An 18,516-nucleotide genomic window follows, 5' to 3' on the forward strand; every position below is an offset into this window, starting at 1 on the left:
CCTGTAAGCTGATACTCCCACTGCTGACACAATGGCCGTGCTGTCATATCCTCATGAGGACGTTCTGGCTCATTCAAGTTATTTGGCTTAGATTCTTTTAAAATCACTAATTGTGCTTTATTCACATTTGAGATTTAAACAGTGATCTGTTATGCATGTGAGGGTTTGATGCCCCTCCTACGTTACCTTCTTTTTCCTCAGGTACAGTGCTCGGGGAGTACAGTCTGTTACTGGAGTCTTCACATGGGAGAACGAGAAAGGTGGAGTCATGTTGCACAGGGATAAAGGAGGGAGACAGGTAGCGCAGATTTGAGCTATGTAAAGCAGCTGAAAAATGGTTGTGAAAACACTCGTGTTAATGTCTGGTTGTGGTCTGTGGAGTCAGTATTAATGACTAAGCTAAACAGGTGTTTGTAATGTTTTTTACACAGGCTCGTGGACTGTGCAGCAGACAATGGAGGTAAATTTGTGACTTAAAGAAAACTGTATGTTTATATGTTATTACTTAAGAATGACAGAGTTACTGTTCACAGCAGTACAAACAGGATTAATGATTAGTGAAAAGAGTTTAATATTCTCCCAGGCTTTCTGTTATTCTTATTTTTTAAAAGGCTCAGACGGTTGTTTCTTAGCAACAGGTAAAATTTAGCATACAAATCTTCTGTTGATGAGTCTGTTTTGTCCTTGTTTTGGTAAAACTTTGCAGATTTAATGCAGCTGGTTGGATCTGAAAATCCTCGCGCCTCTCTCACCAGGACTGCTCGTTAGCTTCCAGATTCAGCAGGAAGATCAGGTACTCGTCTCAGTATTTTATCATACATGTGTCAGCCTGCTGTTGCCCTCAGGTTGCCTCAGTAACCTTTTGCTTATGTCAGAGGGTAGTTAATCAAGTATGAGTACGTTTTACAGAGAACTGTCTTTTTAAATCAGCAGCAGGGATTTATAAGTAACATAACACAGTGTAAGTACACAACTGATAAACCAAGAACGTACTACCGAAGGGTGTGAACGTCCAGCACATCTCCCATATCCAATCCAGCCCATTGGTATCTTTGTAAACAGTAGAAATTGCAGAGATTTAATTAATAATTCAAATGATTTTACATAAAATAAACCGCTATTCCTACTGTGGCCATTCCAGCACCATTGCGCAAGAATGGAAAAGTAAGCAAAGGCTGAAGTATTCATAGATCTTGACAAGTTGCTTGAATAATGTGGTAAAATACTCAGTGTGAATGTTTTGCCTTAGGAGATTCACTGGGTTCTATAACATGTCATTTATGTGTAATAAGGGCAGGTAGACTTACTCTTAAAAACTGAGGTGTAGAGTTAAAATTTGCCTTATTTTTCTTGAGACATCCCACAATGTTTATCATCTGTTTTGTAACAAGGTGGTTCATTAAACATGTTTTCACACAGTGTAGTGGAATGGTGTCAGGTGTTGTGCATATATTATGCTTTTTTCTCACAGATTTCGATTCTATTTGTGGGATTGGCAGTGTTGTGACAAATAACATTTCCAGTGAGTCTTCCGTCCTGTGGATGAACTCCAACTGTTATTGGTTGCTCTTGTTGTGCTTTCCGGCCTGAGATAGTGGCAAATGAACCAGTTCCTGCTGTTAGTTCTGTTAGAGTGACCCTCCAGAGAATAACAAAGATTATAATCATGAAATCCAGCCCAAGATGAGTCTGTCTTCTAGCAGGATGAGAGACGCAAACACCTGAATAACAGGTGATGGCTGAATCTTGCTACATAAACGACCTAGCAAGCTGGTAAGGAACACATGAGCTGGTTAGCGGCCACCAAATGTCCAAAAAAAAGACAAAATTATCTGCTCATAGTTTGTTTCCAGGATTTCAGAGTTCACAAAAGATGAAAAAGACAAGTTGTTTCTTATCTTCTCCAAATTAAGTCAATATTGCTAAAGAATCATGGTCATGAGATGGCAAATTCTACTAAATTTAGTTATTAATGTTTTTTGTTATGTGTTTTTTTCCCCCCTGCATAACAGTGTTTATTGAAAAAGGGTTCCTGTTTATTAAATTGAGTATTTTTTATAAGCAATAAAAGTGCTTTAATAGATTTTTAATGATATGCTTTAATATGAGACACTACTGAGGCCCACAAGTGGAAATAGTCGGTGTTCCTTTTAAATAAGCAAGTACTGTTCATAATTTCAAAGTGATATTTTACAATTAAAAGCATATTTTACATCCAAATCTATATGAGAACCTCACTTTTAGGGTTCAATTTTGAGTTTAAAGTGCTGGACTGCAATTCAAATGTTTTTTACAGGTTAAAAATGAGAGTTTTAGAATATTTCACAATAATCAACAATGATGTAAATGAAAATATAGTACTGTAAATGAATACACAACACAAGCGTTTTTTAGCACAAATACAGAAAAAAGTACCATAAAATAAACTGCAGTAATAATGCTATAGATGAGTTCACAGTTAAAATACTATAATCAGTGTCAGTGGAAAATACAATAAAAGTGCAGTAAAAACAGAGTAAAAATACTATAAATGAGATTACAGTAGAAGTACTGTGAAAGATATTAGAGCAATACTCTAAATGGAACGTACAGTAAAGTACTCCTTAATTTGTAGACATGTTACCTGTAACTCTGTGAGTGAGGAGCAGTTAAACGAGTTAAACTTTATGGCTTTCCAATTTTTTAAATGGCCCAGATGGTTGTTACTTAGAAACAGGTAAAATTTAGCATACAAATCTTCTGTTGATGAGTCTGTTTTTTCTTTGTTTTAGTAAAACTTTGCAGATTTAATGCAGCTGGTTGGATCCGAACATCCTCGCGCCTCTTTCACCAGGACTGCTCGTTAGCTTCCAGATTCAGCAGGAAGATCAGGTACTCGTCTCAGTATTTTATCATACATGTGTCAGCCTGCTGTTGCCCTCAGGTTGCCTCAGTAACCTGTTGTTTATGCCACGGTGTAGTTAATCAAGTATGAGTACGCTTTACAGAGAACTGGGTAGTCTTTTTAAATCAGCACATCAGCAGTAACAAAGTGTAAGTACACGACTGATAAACCAAGAATGTACTACCGAAGGGATTGAATGTTCCACAGCACATCTCCCGTATCCATTGGATACGCAATAATATTCAAATGATTAAATGAAATAAATCATAATTCCTGCTGTGGCCATTCCGTACCATTTATCATCTCCTCTCTAACTGGGTGTTTTTTCAAGTGTAAATATGTTTCTGTTTTTGTGTTTTTTCCACTAAAACATGGTGAAAGAAGGTGAAAGAAGGTGAAATCTACTTTTCCAATAGGTTATTTTGATGAGCTCAGCCCTATTCAGATCAAATTGCTGCCTGTGTGGTCACTGAACTGCGATGAGTTTGCATGTCTGCTGATAAAACATATTTCTACTTTGTGTAGCAGCAAACAGGAGTCTGCAAGCGTCCAAGTCTTCATCAACATCATGGTCAATGAAAGTGCTGAATCTGGTACGTCTCTTTTGATCTTTGTACTTTATTTCAGACACCGTATTCATATCTGTGTTCATAAGATCCGTCCAGAAAGAAATGCAGTTGGATGTCAGTTTTGATTTGCAACCTTCACATCCACGCTGATTTTTTTTTTCTTATAGTAGATAAAGTTTCTTTAGCAGATGTTGTTTGAGTATTTTTTTTAACTTTCTTAAGACTCTAAGTGGGGGATATGAGGAGAGGACTGACAGAGGTACTATACAGCATCCACCTGCATGAAAACGCACAGTGCAGGAAATTCTTTGCATCTGTAATCACTGTTAAAAATGACTCATAAAAATCACTTTATGTAAATGTTGTCTAAGATCACAGAGTTTTTCTGACAGGCTTCACATGGGAGGTGAGAGCAAACAGCCGCCACTACCACAAACCAAAACAGAAGAAATCCTTTCTGTGCTTCCGTTGGGGGAGATCCGCTGTGAGTCAGCCATCCCACACGAAAACCTTACACCTGCTGATACATTCAGAGTCAGGCTGATGCGCTGATGTTTGCATGTGTGTCTTCTACCTGCCCCTCTCCATGGCTCTCCGCATCGGTTGCCAGGACAATGTGGTGCGCAGCTACAAGTACACCCCCTTGACGTTCCTGCCCCTGACGCTATTTGAACAGTTCCAGCGAGCAGCCAATGTCTATTATCTCCTCATCTTGGTGTTGCAGGTCAGATGAAGGCTCTGCTGTGGCGTCTCGCTTTGTTTTTACATGCTATGAATCCAAAAATCCTGCTTTGTGTGCTTCTGTCAGCTCAGCTTTAACAAATGCATAATTTAATATGCTGACATTTTTACATTTTACACCTGATATAGCATGCTGCTAATTTTCTATATTTCACTTTTTCTTTTTTTTTTACTAGTGAGCGTGATCACAAACCAGCTCGTATTTGGTTAATGTAGCTTGTCAAAATGAACTTAACTCAGCAGACATTTGCAAGCATTTTGCATAGTTTATATTAATGGTGGAGGAACTTTATCTGGATGATGTGGCTGACGCGTGCTTGTGTTTGCATGTGGTTTCAAGTGTGTCCCTGCCATCTCATCAGTACCATGGTACATCACCATCATCCCGCTGATCTCCATTCTCTCACTGAGAGGGCTGAAAGACCTCAGCAACGACATGGTGAGGCTTCCCGTCCCTCTCTGAGCTGCATGTTTCCGCTCACACAGATAAAGGAGTTTGAATATAAGTATGTGACCGGGCTCACGCATGCTTTTATGCCCATGCCACTTACTTGTTTCTCTCCTTCACTGTCCTCATTGACTCCTTGTCCTCTCCTCATTGACGGAACCGGTCATCCCAGTAGCATTAATTTATCTCTCCCATCATTAAAGCCTTTCCTTTTAAATGCAGGTGTGATGTTTTGCATGGAGAATTCCCTGGTTAAGTGCATCGCTGAGTTACGGTCGTTAACAGCTCTGGGTGAAATGCTTGCTTGACCCCTCTCTATTGACTAATCATTTAGTGGAGGGTGTAAATCTCCCAGCTGGTGTCACTGTAGAGCCCCGTAATGGCATTTCTCCTTTCTCCTCTTTTCTTCTCAACCTTTCATGGCCACCCTCACTCCCTCTCGCTTGCTCCTTGTCCATCACTCTTACCCTCCACCCTTGTCATGCTTCCCAGCAATTGCTCATTCTCTTTTACTCTCCTTCCATCTGTCTCCGTCCTTCTCTCCCTACATCCGATACAGGCAAGAAGACGCAGTGACTCTGAGATTAACTCCAGACCCTGTGACATTCTCATTTCCCAAAGGTGAGGACAAAGGCGGGGTTATTCTCTCAGGAGCCAACACATCTCCACTTTGAAACAGACCTCTAATGAACCTCTAATGAAGTGTGAATGAGTGAATCCCTGGATAGTCCCGTTTTCGCATTAGAGCAGGGCAAATGCACTGAGCAGTTTCCCCACTTATTGAAAGATAAGAACTATGACCAGCCTCTTAATGACACATGTTTTTTAACTTCTACTGTTTCTGAGAATATTATGTTGCAAATATTACACATATTACAGAAGAATTGTACTATTTCATGTAATCATCACTGTCCTGCAAAGAACTAACAAACTAAATGCACAAAAAAACACAACCAGTGTAAAGATGATTCATTGTTTTTGTAATTAAACAGTATGAATCTGTAAATTCCTGCCCTGAACAAAACTTTAATTTGAATGTTGGTTACTAATTATGTTTTTATGTGTTGCTTTTTAAAACATTTTGCTTGAGTTTGTCTAGAAAACCATTCAAAAGGGTTTTTTCTTCTCAATTGTTCAGTTCTCGTCTGTTCTCTGTCTCAGTTTTCAAATGAAGAAGTGGAAAGACGTGTGTGTGGGGGATGTGCTGCGGATCCACAAAGACCAAGTCTTCCCAGTGAGCTTCTTGATTCATAAAACGTAGAAATGTGCAGCAATTTTTATTTGTCCTTGTTTCGAGAATATAATAACAATAATATTGTTAGAAAATACAGTACACGGTAAAAAAAAAACCCAGTATATTCTTAGGATAGCTGGATCCAACTGGATTTAGTGCGTGCTTTGTGTCAGTTTGTGTTTCCACACCTTCGCCCTCATCACCCTCTCTGCTTTGTTTTAACGTTTTCTGTTTTCCCACCCAGGCCGATCTTCTTCTTTTATGTAGCTCAGAGCCTCACAGTCTGTGTTACGTGGAGACGGCTGATATAGATGGGTAAAGAGACACAATCAGTCCGGTCCCTGAATAATTCTCTTAAAATGTATTGGCACCGCACACACTGATGTAAATGCAGAAACGTTTATGATGCTTAAAGTAGACAGTAACAGTAATGATACATTTTCTAAGTCTTTGAACGGGACAATAAAAATGCTTCAAATATGGGCGTCAAAAAATGTTTGTGAAGGAGAAAATTTGAAAACATGACATAAATGTAACATCTTTATTAATAGAGGAGGCAGAGGTGTGACTGTATGTGTCAGTGCATACAAATCGTCTTTTATTGAACTCATAAACTACAGAATTAAGACCGTACGACTGCCCTCATCCATATAACCAAAACATTAATTTGTGTTTTCAGTATTTTCAGTGTATTGATGCTCTTTTGTTTGACTTTGTAATGAACACTTCCGTTTTTTTCTTCATTTAGAGAAACCAACCTCAAGTACCGACAGGCGCTCAGCGCTACACACGAAGATCTGACCTCTAATCCCTCAGAGGAGGCCCTCAGTTCCTTTGATGGTGAATAAACCTATTTTTATTAAAAAATACAGATGTGCATTTATAAAAACCAAATAGTAAGAGTGAGATCTAATGTGATTTTTTTTCCCCCAGGTGTTGTACGCTGTGAGGAACCCAACAACCGCTTGTACACCTTCAGAGGTCAGCTGCAGTGGCGGGGAGAGGGTCTCCTGTTGGACAGCGAGCACATCCTGCTGAGGGGAACAGTCCTACGCAACACAACCTTTGCGTACGGCTTGGCTATCTACACCGGTACTCTTTAGATGGGAAAGAGGAGTGGAACTATGTCATCTGTGTTCAGAAAACTGTTACTTTAGTGCACAGCGATATCACTTTTACACAATGTTCCCAGATCTGCTATGTTCACCTTGCACTCTTGCCTCCACTCACTTCAATGACAAATGTTATTATGAGGAATACAATCTGCTGCTAATAATGGTCCTGATTACCTCACTCTTATAGCTGTGGGCGTCTGGCAGATTATAGGCTCTTCCTGTCTTTTGAGTCATCATTGATTTGACATTATTGGACGAGGCAGAAGTGTCACGGATTCCATAGCTTTGACCCTTCCCGTTCTGGTTAAGCAGATCAGTACATCAAATTTATCCAGAGATGAGTTTCATACTATTAATCTGAAGCTGCCCACTGGTGTAACCCCAGTTAAGCCTGACAATAACTCTAAGCAAACTCGCACTCGACATAACCTGCTTCCATCAAAGCTTGCATGTTGTTGCTGTTGTAGGGCTGAGTTCAAATCAGTTTTCTGCCCTAGAATGGTTTTGTCATTTCTGCACACAAAGTTCAGCGACTTTCCACAGTCTGCGAGATTGAGACAGCATCGTCGGAAAACATAATGTGATACTTTATTGATCCCTGCAAAGAAAAACCCTCTCTTCCCCTGACCTCCCTGCACCGGGGTCAGAAACCCCCGGATCTGCTAGGAATTCAGCGTCTCGCTCAAGGGCACATCAGCTTGTTGACATGCGGGCTTGAACTCTCACCCTCTGGCTGCTTGACCGTCTACTCAATCAGCCCGGTCAGCAATAGCATCTAATAGTGGTGTTTTTAACGGCAGGCGCAGACACGAAGATCCTGAGGAACAGCGGGAAAGTGAAACTGAAGAGGACTCAGATGGAAAAAGTTTTTAACAAAGTGGTGATGGGGGTGAGTGCATGGAGGGCATGAGAATAACAACCACGAGACATTTTCTGCAGTTTTTATATACCCTGTGTGTCTGTGCTCTGTCTAGATAGTCCTGTGTGTGCTGCTGGCAGCTCTGTTCCTTGCCATTGGCAGTGGCGTGTTTTCTGCTCAGCTCATGAGACAGAATAGCGTTCTGTCTGCTCTGGTGTTTAACAGCAATGCTGTCTACACCGGATTCCTCATCTACTGGAGCTACATCATCCTTCTCAGCCCAGCCATGCCTATAGCCCTCTACATCTCGTTAGTTCCATCTACAATACTGCAATCATTTGTGGGTGGGGAGAAAAGTGGGTATGCACATCTGCGTGCGTGTGTTGGGTTATTATGCATGCATGTGTGTGTGCCTGCAGGTTTGAGCTGGTCCACACGGTCCACAGCCTGTTTATTGGCTGGGATTTGGAGATGTATTGGCAGCAGGCAGACAAACCGGCTCAGGCTAGGAATACCTCACTGAACGAGGAGCTCGGCCAAGTGGGATACCTGCTGAGTGACAAAACTGGAACACTAACCCAGAATCGCCTGCTCGTTAGACAATGCTGCATAGCTGGGGAAATCTATGGTAACAAGAGCTCCTTCTTTTACAGATTACTGACCTGAAAGTGTGTCGTGACTAAACAAAACACTATATTTAATGTGATATTTTAATTTTTCAGCTTAAAGCAGGCCAGACCATGTTCTGGTCATGCCACATGGGCAGGTGGATGTTTGGACAAGCCAAATACTCTGCTTTACAAAAGCAAAACTCATTAACAGAGAATACATCAGATGATTTTGCACAGATGTTTAGAATCTGTGTTTTAAAATGTAATTGCAAAGTGCCCAGTTATGCAGTTTTTATTTGGATGAAGCCACCATGTCTGGATTGGTTGAGAGATAGAAGTTGTCAGTTAAGATTAGCAATTTTGGTTAATGTCATAAAGTGTGGCAATTGTTATTTTATTTTTGCTGTTTGCACTTCCTCAAGGCTTTGTAAACCCACAAAGGTTTTTATGTTGTTATCTTCTGTGTTAAGCACAATGAGTTTAGGTGTAGTGAAATGTGCTATATTAATAAAATTGGCATTTAAACATGGGATCGACTCACTTTTGGAGTCAGCTTGAAGTAGCACAGAAGTAGCACAGAAAGAACTGCGTGTCTTTGTTGCTCAGCCGCTGATACAAAGTCACACACGAAAGCTTTAAATCAGTTTTTCTCATCAGCGTGACACAACTTTAGCAGCAATGACCCAGTTTGTTCCCCTAAGAATACTTTGTTAGCAACTAATGGTCCAACAGTACAGCCTGTGCCCAGTAATGTGTGAGGTTACATGCTGAGTTATTATTTGCAGCAATTTCCTTCATTAAAAACTCGTACAAGGTAAAGGTAAGTTCAAATTAGACAGCAAAGATTTACAGTTGAACAAAGACGACTCTGGAGAAAGATGCTTACATCATAAACCTCATCCCTCGAGAAAGGCCAGCGGAGACTCCTAACATGCTCAGTGCAACAGTAACCCCAACATTCACCACCACAGGAGAATATTAATACCAACCTTCACCACAGATGACACTTTCTTTTTTCTTTCTTTAAAACATATATATTAATAAATAAATGTCTTATTTTATACATTTACAGGTGATGCCTCAGTCGGGGCAGAGGATGTAGAGGTAAACAATTACACTTTTTTATATGTACTTAACCTTATTCTAAGGTATTCCCTAAAGATCCTTCAGTATATGTTTGAAATGATATCATCTTATATTCTACCTCTTTCCCCGCCTTTGGGCAGCCCATGGATTTAAGCTGGAATCCTTTCTCCTGTGGTGGCCTGTTTATGTCAGCCCCAGCCCTCGTGGACAGACTTAGAGGGAACCAGTGTCCGCTCAGCAGACAGTTCCTTACAGCGCTGGCTTTATGCCATACTGTCATGACAGAGTGGAAGAAACGTAAGGCTTTGCACATGTCGTGAGTCCGTAATGTTTTTTACCTAAGTTGTGAATTTTGTCAACTTAACTAAAGTTAAATAAAGATTAAAGGTTTTTTTTCTCTGCTATTATCTAAGAAAACCTGTAAATCACTAATCTGAATGTGCATGGCAGAATAACTGTGGTCCTTTTCTGGAAGACAACATGTTTTCCTCCTTTGTGCACTAACCGCGTTCCCACAGAGACTCCAGTTTACCAGGCTGCGTCCCCAGATGAGGAAGCACTTGTTGGTGCTGCCAGAGAGCTGGGCTGGGTCTTTCTTTCTAGGGCGAGAGATTTTATTGTTGTCTCAGAGCTGGGCGTCACTCGCAGGTATCAGCTCCTTGCACTGCTGGACTTCACCAGTCAGAGGAGACGCATGTCTGTATTGGGTGAGAGCAGCTCTTGTTAAACACACGCATATAATAGCTTTTTTCATTTGGCTCACACAGGTTTGATTCTAAGTCAAACAGCCTTTTGTTATTTCTTAGACATCCTTTTGTTTAGTCCATACTAAGAGGGGGTTTTTGCCTTTAGTGCGGGAGCCAGAAGGTGGAATAAAGTTGTACTGTAAAGGGGCAGATATAGTGATCCTGGAGAGACTGCAGAAGGACTCTCCACATCAGGAAAGGACTGAAAGAGCTCTAGAGGTAAAGCATTCCTGTTTTGAATCACTATGCTAAGCTAAATTAACGTAATGTTTTTTCCGTCCTGTTAACAGTTATCACGTACTCTGCATTTGCTCTCAAATTTCTGTGACTGCGATGTGTGCAAGTCTACACAGACTAAAACTACATTATCTTCCACTACAGTTATCATTTGTCACATCATCAAACCATCTACACACTATACTGAAGGCTCTTAATCAATGATTAGTAGGTTTTCAAGAACGGATCCAACCAGTCGTTACTAGCTAATGAGATAGCTGAGGCATCCCTGATTATCGCTTGTTTTTTTTCTTCCAGTTCTGCCTGAAGGATTACTCAGTAAATAACGTCAGCCTATCAAAAACCAATCTAACTTATCTTCTGTCAGCTGTTTGCCGAGGCCTGTCTGCGGACACTGTGCGTTGCGGTTCGATCTGTTCCTGAAGCATCATGGGAGCAGTGGAACAAAACTCTGGCTCAGTCTGCCACCATGGTCACCTGCGACCGTGACGCGCTGCTGGAAAAATTATATGACGAGATGGAAATGGACCTGCAGGTGGGCTCGTGCTCAGTGTGGTTTTATATATTGTCAGTTCTTCATTTAAAGGGTTCTAATAATGTTAATGCTTAAAGATTTCAGCCCTTTATTTTCCCCAAAATTTATTTTCGCATTTGTGGAGCTGAGCGCAGACTGATTTAAAAAAAATTTTTCTTCGTTAAAACCTGTTTTATAAGGTTAAACTTGACCAAGTTTCTCACATTATTTTTGACTCTGATGCAGTCATACAACTTTAGACTACAATCACAAAGATCTGGTTTCACCATACACCATTTTCAGTGAATGAATCTCATGCAAAGCTTGAGGTCAGTCATGAGTTGTCCTACCACGCTCGGCACATCAAAACAGAGTTCCACTGTGACGTCCAAAATTTTAATTTACTTTTTACGTTTCATAATATTTAAAATATTCTATATTAAAATGCAAATGTGTTTCTTTTTATCTATATTTGTTTATTATTTTTATTGCCCATTGTTTGGTTTAGTAACAGCAAATAGATTACTGATTTGAAGCATGTTTGTAAGTGATTAAACGTCTAACCAAACTGCACTGGGTTTGCAAGAAACTGTTGATTGACCACAGTCCACTCAGCATTATCACCACAAGCTAAAAACAGAAAATTTGCCTGCATCAGTAAAGGGGGCAAAAGTCGCAGGTCAGACCCGTAAGCTTTTTGTGTATTTTCCCCTATAGCTGAGAGGTTAACTGCATGAGGATTTGAGGCAAAACACTGCAGTGTTCTTGCACTTTATGCATCAGAAACTGTTCAATAAACTGCATTTTTAAACATACCTTTGAGAGATATTTGTAGACAGTTAATTAAGATAACAAACACTGGGGATGTTTGAAAGTCTGGTAGTTTGTGATGGCGTCGTTTATTCTCAGTCTGCTCTCTGCTGCATCACTATTTTGTGGAAACTGCATGAACTGCAGTGCATGCAACAAGCACACAACACATTGATAACATTATTGCCTGCAGCAATACAGTCTTTCTCACTGTGACTTTGGTTGCTTCTCTAAAATGATAATCAATTTGAAGGATGTCTGTTCCAACACATTGCAGGAGTTTTAGGGCACGCACAAATGCACAGGTAGGCACTCTTCCCCGGAAGAAGTCTTTAGTCTAATTTAAAGGGCTGATTTCATATTTTTATGGGCATAGTCATAGAACTTTGTGGTATGAAATATGTATGTAATATTTAAAAATGTGAATATGCTGTATGGATGCTGAAATTAAGTCTTGCTTTAGCTGCTGGGGGTGACGGCAATTGAGGACCGACTTCAGGATGGAGTGCCTGAAACCATTGCTCTACTTCAAGAGGCCGGGATTAAAGTATGGGTACTGACTGGAGACAAAAAAGGTATTATGATAAGCTGTGACACAACAAGGAGCATGGCATAAATTCTGAACGTGTCATAAAAATAAAGTTTCACAGTGGTTTCTGTGTTATTCTGATTCCATCTGTGACTTCTTTCCTTGTGTTTGTAGAGACTGCAGTGAATATTGGATATTCTTGCAAACTACTGGATCCTGATAGCAGAATAGTAGAATGGGACGAGCTGAGGTTAGCAGTGTTAGAAATACACAGACACATCCAACCACATGCACATACACACGCTCACACCATCCCATTGATCTTTGTTTGTTTGCCCCTGCAGACAGATACTCCAGTCCCCAGATCCACGGGTCAGTTTCTTTAAGCCCAGACAGACAGAGCTGTGGGCTGTAGACAAGGAGATGGCTGTAGCAAAGACTTCCGTGGTCCTCACCGGACCTGAGCTGGTAAACACACCAACCTGTGCTATACATAGACAATGTAAAGTTTTGTAAATCTTATGATTTGCGGACGATTTGGTTTCATGAGAAGTTGTATTCTGCAGAGACATGGAGAGGCGATATTAAAAGGTGTTGAGCAGTAGATTCTTCTGTTTCTTCTTCTTTTAGGACTAATTTCTTGCGCCCAGTGGAATGATCAAACAAGAAATCATTAGTTTTACATTAATTGGAGATAAATTATCTGAATTTCAGGAGCGGGACCACAACTCCAAACATGCTGCTTCCAGTTCTCATCTATGTTTGTTCCCCCACTTCTACAAACTGTTCGTTCTCGTTTTCGTGCCTCACCCTCTCTCAACTTTTCAATTCTTTAACTCATTCACTTCTATTTAGTACATGAGGATCTGCAAGGCCCGGGAGCTGCCGCCAGTCCCCTTCGAGGGTTTTGTTGTAGGGTTATGTACAGTGAGGTGGTTAAAGTAATTTTTTAAACTCTAGAAAGTCTTCTGTTTGTTACTATCAGGCCTTTATTTCTTTATTTCAGTTCTTGTTTATTATTAAGCCTGGATTTGTTGTTTTTGAGAATTCTGATTGGTTCCTTCATAGTTTCTCGGTTCTTAGTTTTGTTGATCATTTAGCGTTGATCTTCATTTATTCACTAGTACTTGTGCCTTCAGTTTGCGTTAGTTACTGCTTGTATTTAAAGAGTTTCTTAGTTCCTCTGTTTTCTTCCTGCATTATCTCCTCTGTAAAGTTCAAATTTCTGTGTTTCCTTGTTTTTAATCATGTTTTGCTTTACTTTTGACTTCTCTCCTGTTTCATACCTTTAGTTTTACTCCCCCCCTCTGTCTCTGTCTAAATTAAGCTCAGTTTTGTCTCATTACCCTCCTGTTCCTGCTTCCTTGATTACCCTCTTGTGTATAAATAGTCCAGTCCTTCCCCTCACTCTTTGTCTGAGCATCTGTTAACGTCCTCTTTGAGTCTATTGCCTTTTGGATTTTGTATCTTGGACTTTGCATCAGCCATAATAAATGACTTTGTTATTTAAGTCTCCCTTGCATCTACGCATTTGTGTTGTTTTCCCCAGACAGAGTTTGACCAGAGGCCAGAGTGGGGGGCCACATTCATGAGCCTGGCAGAACATTGTCAGTCTGTGCTGTGCTGCCGCGTAACACCTGCACAGAAGGCCGAAATCGTCACGTTGGTGAGAAAACATACCAGCTCAGTGACCATGAGCATTGGTGATGGTGCCAATGATGTCAATATGATCAAGAGTAAGGGTTTATTTGTAGTTCTACAATATAAAAAAGTAAAAATAAATCAGTGTGCTCTGACCATTTGTGTTCATGTTTTAACATTTGCCTCCTTCCTCTTTCCTCAACACCAGCGGCTCATGTTGGTGTGGGTCTGGCAGGAGTGGAGGGAGGTCAGGCGGTGCAGAATGCAGACTTTGCATTGGCCCAGTTCAGGTTTCTGCAGCGGCTGCTTCTCGTCCATGGCCGCTGGTCCTACCGCCGCATTTCCCTCTTCTTGCGCTATTTCCTGTTTAAGACCTGCAGTTTTGCCCTTGTGCATCTATGGTTTGGTTTCTTCAATGGCTTCAGTGCTCAGGTTAGACAAAAACAGATATTAAATTATGCCAGTTAAAGCCTTATAGTCACGGCATGAAGTGAGGTTCAAAAAATTACGTTTCTCTCACAGTCTCTGTATGAATCATGGTTCATCGCTTTATACACGGTTTTCTACAGTGCATACCCAATTCTTTGCCTGGCCTTTTTTGAACAGGTGAGCTGGAGAATTTATTTTAAACTAAAAGAAGATAAGTGTGAATGTCTAAACAATAAAAATCGCCTCTTTCTTTTTTAGGATGTCAGCGCAGAAAAAAGCTTAAATTTTCCCGAGTTGTACAAGTGTGGACAGAGACATGAGCTCGTGAGCCCTCTCAAGTTGTCCTTGTCACTCCTGCATGCTGTGTATGCATCGCTCGTTTTCGCCTTCATCCCGCTCTGCGTTTTCGACAACACGGTCTTTGACTACCAGACGATGGCGATCACGGTTTCCATGGCAGTTACGTTCACTGCCATGATTGAGGTCAGGATGTCTTATGGTTTTGTGTGTACATGGGCAATGCCAATAAAGGGCTATTCTATTCTTTTTTTCATAGATGCAGTTGTCACAGTGAAACAGAAAGTGTAACATTTTTAACTGATTTATATTTATAATAACCACGGTTAAATGTTTTGTAGATAGTTAATTAAGTTTTTTGTGAATGTTATGTTATGAAAACTTCATAATGTTTACAAAATGTTTTATAATTAATTACCTATTCATCTATAGCCACTGTTGGAATACATATTTAATCATTTGAAAGCGATCATTAAAAGTGAAGGCCTTCCCGCTGAAGGCAATCACTTTCTGGCAGACGATCACTTTTTGGCACAACACCTGGAGATAAGGGGGCAAAACAATCACATTAATGCTGCTGTTTGGTTGAGGCAGAATAAAATAGTCGTGGTAAGACAATCACACGACCACTTTAAGATGACAAAGCAACAAGGTGATATATACCACGTAAAACCAGAGTCATAATAAACAATATATACACAGACATATATACACACATATATAGTTTCGCCACGTTTACTGTCTAAGGAGAGCGTTAGAAAGCACTCTCTGCTTATGACCAAAAAATAAAAAAACAAAACAAAAAACAGCCCGTTTGTGTTGGTGGAAAAATGCACCATGTTGACCAATCAAAAAATGATATGGCACCATGACATTTGGTTGTTTAGGAAGAGGGGGAAAGAGAGAGAGAGAGCGCGAGTTTTAAAATGTGAGAGATTTGTGACGTTTAGCGTGTTTGGAGTGTGTAGTTAATGTGTTGTCTTGTGTATCTCCAAAAGTTGATTCTGTTCATCTGGACGTAGCATTTTCAGTGGAAGAAACGTTCAGTCTCAGCTGACTGCAGGCTTCTTATTCTGAATTCTGCAAATTCTCATGAGCATTGCATAATTATGATGAAGGGACTGACCTCCCAGCCCATTGTTCCTTCAGTGGGCTGGTTTCAGTAATTATGCAAATGTACTGTTTATAAGATTGGGGAAACCTGCAGTCAGCTGAGACTGAAGAAGTCACTTGGATGAGTGACAAAACGTTTCTCCCACTGAAAACGCTACGTTCAGATGAACAGAATCAACTTTTGGAGATTTACTTACTAGGGGTGCAACAGTACTCGTATTGATATTGAACCGTTTGATACAGTGCTTTCGGTTTGGTACGCATATGTATCGAACAATACGAATTTTTTTATTTACTTTATCAACTTTTCTTCTGAAGATGCTATCTGTGTTGAGCGCTTAGTGGATCTGCGCTCAACTACTCCGCCTAGGCTGCACTGTCGAGTGCCGCGGTAGCTCGTTAACGGAGATTTGCCGCGTTATGGCGTTAATGTCACTTTAATGAGATTAACGCTGACAGCACTAGTGGGAACACAATGAATATGACTGCACATTTACACCGACATCATGCTAGTGCAAAGACAAGTGGAAGCAGACAAAAACAACAAGCACGCATGCTACAAACTTTACCCGAGTCATTTAGACAGCCGTTAGCACATGAGTCTCCTTATGGGGACCTGATATGTTTAATATGCTGCTGAGAATATAGCCCAGAAGAAGCATAGCTTTTATTTTGGAAAGAGCCATTTCTCTGTAATAAACTCTCTTTTCCAAATATGAGTGATTTCTCGATCAGATAGATTTATTTTTATTATTATTTTGTTGTTTCAGCAAGATTAAATTTAAAAACTGTACTTTTGAGTAAAAATATATATTTATAATTTTAATAAATGACAAATTAAAAAGGCATGAACATTTTTTTGTATTGAAAAAATATCAAACCGTGACACCAAAGTATCTAACCAAACCGAACTGTGAATTTTGTGTATCGTTGCACCCCTATTACTTACCTGGATGATTGAGCATGCATCAAGACGTTGTGTTGTGTAGTTAGTGTGTAGTGTTGTGAATAGTTTTGTGTTGAGTGTCAGAACAATGAGGCGACTGCCGTCTCCAGGTAGAAAACAGGAGGAGTGATACACCTGCTGTCAGACCTGCAGGTATCAGGCTGAGATGTTCTCCTTTATAGTGGACAGAAATTATTTTTTTGGAGCGGCACAAATAATTTGTGCGGCATTTTATTGAATCCAGAACAGCTGATTGTTCTGTAAATAGTTTGAAATGGTTTGAAAAAAAGGGTAAAAGGAAAATGGCTGCAAATAACTTTGTTGTTCGCAAAACTTGTGCATCTAATTAAAAAATTTACAATTTATATTTGCATTTAAAGTTATAAAATATGATTCAATAAACATGTTTGTGGTTATCACAGTAACATATGTAACATTTTCTACTAGGATTTTATGTTTTTTTTTCTCTGATTTTAGATCAATTGTGTTAATACAGTATGTCAAAATGAAAACATGACTGTAAATTCAGACACGTGAGGTTGTGCTGAAAAGGATGATACCAAACAAGGGAAAGTAAATAGTTTCTAAAGGTGAAATGTAGAGGGAAAATCAAAAGTGTTTAAAATGGCCAATTATACCCTGGACCCCAGAGAGTGAAACCTTTATTTAAAGTAATGCAATAGTTACTTTTCAAGTAATTAATAACTTTTAGAATCTTGTAAATCAGTTATTAACTCGGTTACTTTTTTGAAGAATTAACTAGTAACTATAATTAATTACTTTTTCAAAGTAACTTGCCCAACACTGGTGATCTGAATGTAATTATTTTTTTCTTATTTTTTTCTAACACTGATCTAAATAGGAATGATCTGACCTTAGAAAACGTAATTATATAATTTAATTTTTATTTACAGTAATTGAACTATCTGCTGGTCCGTTATTTCGTATAGACTTACTATATGATTATATAAATGTTTACTATTCGGTCTCCTTTCTGACATGAACACTGTACTGCATATCCAGTTGGACTTTTATCCTTTAATGTGTTTCCACGTCTCAGATTATTCTGCTGACCAGACACTGGACCAAGTTCAACATAGCAGCTGTAATTGTCTCCGTGGGGCTGTTCTTCATCTGTACCAGGATCACCCACAACCGCTTCCTTTTTGAGCAATCACCCAAGGAATATATATTTCTTGGTATTCAGCACAGGCCTATTATTATTTGTTTGTCACTCTTGTGAGATTTTGCTTTAAGATGTCACATAACATCCCATTGTTGGACTAAAAATCAAAAAAGAAAACATGCAATAACAAGGAGCTGATTTCAATTTGTCTTTAGAAAATTGTGGCTCTCTATCCATTTCTGTCTAAAGATATAGTTGCTCTATCTTTGTCCTTTTATCAGGTGCGTCTGATTACGCCTTCACTGATCCAGTTGTGTGGCTCACAGCTCTGCTTGTTGCCTGGACAGCTGTTTTGCCCTCAGTGACTGCTCACGCCCTCAGTGTCATCCTCAACGCCCACGACAAACACAAGGTGATCTTTTTGTGCATGGGAGAGTATGAACGGAGGATCTACTTGTGTATCTTTTTGAAAAGGAATACTTCTCAAAAGGAAAAGCTAAAAATGTAAATTGTATGTCCATTTAGGTTTCGAGTCACTGAATGTCATGCTCCATATCTCACAGTTTGCTCAGTTTATGCCA

General features: G+C 39.8%; 1 protein-coding gene across 2 annotated transcripts in view; it reads left to right on the top strand.

Annotated features, from left to right (window-relative positions):
• Nucleotides 1-18,516, top strand: part of atp8b3 (ATPase phospholipid transporting 8B3) — a 20,187-nt gene continuing 1,671 nt past the window's right edge. Inside the window, exons 1-30 of one of the 2 annotated variants that reach the window (XM_026158071.2) lie at nt 1-298; nt 432-460; nt 707-793; nt 2,772-2,871; nt 3,410-3,477; nt 3,846-3,937; nt 4,064-4,177; nt 4,535-4,633; nt 5,202-5,263; nt 5,804-5,876; nt 6,121-6,191; nt 6,625-6,716; nt 6,810-6,968; nt 7,792-7,880; nt 7,966-8,159; nt 8,270-8,478; nt 9,534-9,565; nt 9,688-9,844; nt 10,066-10,254; nt 10,400-10,512; nt 10,898-11,065; nt 12,318-12,429; nt 12,558-12,633; nt 12,728-12,851; nt 13,933-14,119; nt 14,233-14,456; nt 14,547-14,630; nt 14,712-14,936; nt 17,870-18,008; nt 18,217-18,347. In XM_026158071.2, the coding sequence (XP_026013856.2) occupies nt 3,453-3,477; nt 3,846-3,937; nt 4,064-4,177; nt 4,535-4,633; nt 5,202-5,263; nt 5,804-5,876; nt 6,121-6,191; nt 6,625-6,716; nt 6,810-6,968; nt 7,792-7,880; nt 7,966-8,159; nt 8,270-8,478; nt 9,534-9,565; nt 9,688-9,844; nt 10,066-10,254; nt 10,400-10,512; nt 10,898-11,065; nt 12,318-12,429; nt 12,558-12,633; nt 12,728-12,851; nt 13,933-14,119; nt 14,233-14,456; nt 14,547-14,630; nt 14,712-14,936; nt 17,870-18,008; nt 18,217-18,347 (3,240 nt within the window). In that variant the 5' untranslated portion in view covers nt 1-298; nt 432-460; nt 707-793; nt 2,772-2,871; nt 3,410-3,452. The remainder of the gene's footprint in view (nt 299-431; nt 461-706; nt 794-2,771; nt 2,872-3,409; nt 3,478-3,845; nt 3,938-4,063; nt 4,178-4,534; nt 4,634-5,201; nt 5,264-5,803; nt 5,877-6,120; nt 6,192-6,624; nt 6,717-6,809; nt 6,969-7,791; nt 7,881-7,965; nt 8,160-8,269; nt 8,479-9,533; nt 9,566-9,687; nt 9,845-10,065; nt 10,255-10,399; nt 10,513-10,897; nt 11,066-12,317; nt 12,430-12,557; nt 12,634-12,727; nt 12,852-13,932; nt 14,120-14,232; nt 14,457-14,546; nt 14,631-14,711; nt 14,937-17,869; nt 18,009-18,216; nt 18,348-18,516) is intronic. The other variant, XM_026158078.2, reaches the window with a different exon arrangement.

This window comes from Astatotilapia calliptera, chromosome 23 (genome assembly GCF_964374335.1).
Source record: "Astatotilapia calliptera chromosome 23, fAstCal68.1, whole genome shotgun sequence".
NCBI lineage: Eukaryota > Metazoa > Chordata > Actinopteri > Cichliformes > Cichlidae > Astatotilapia > Astatotilapia calliptera.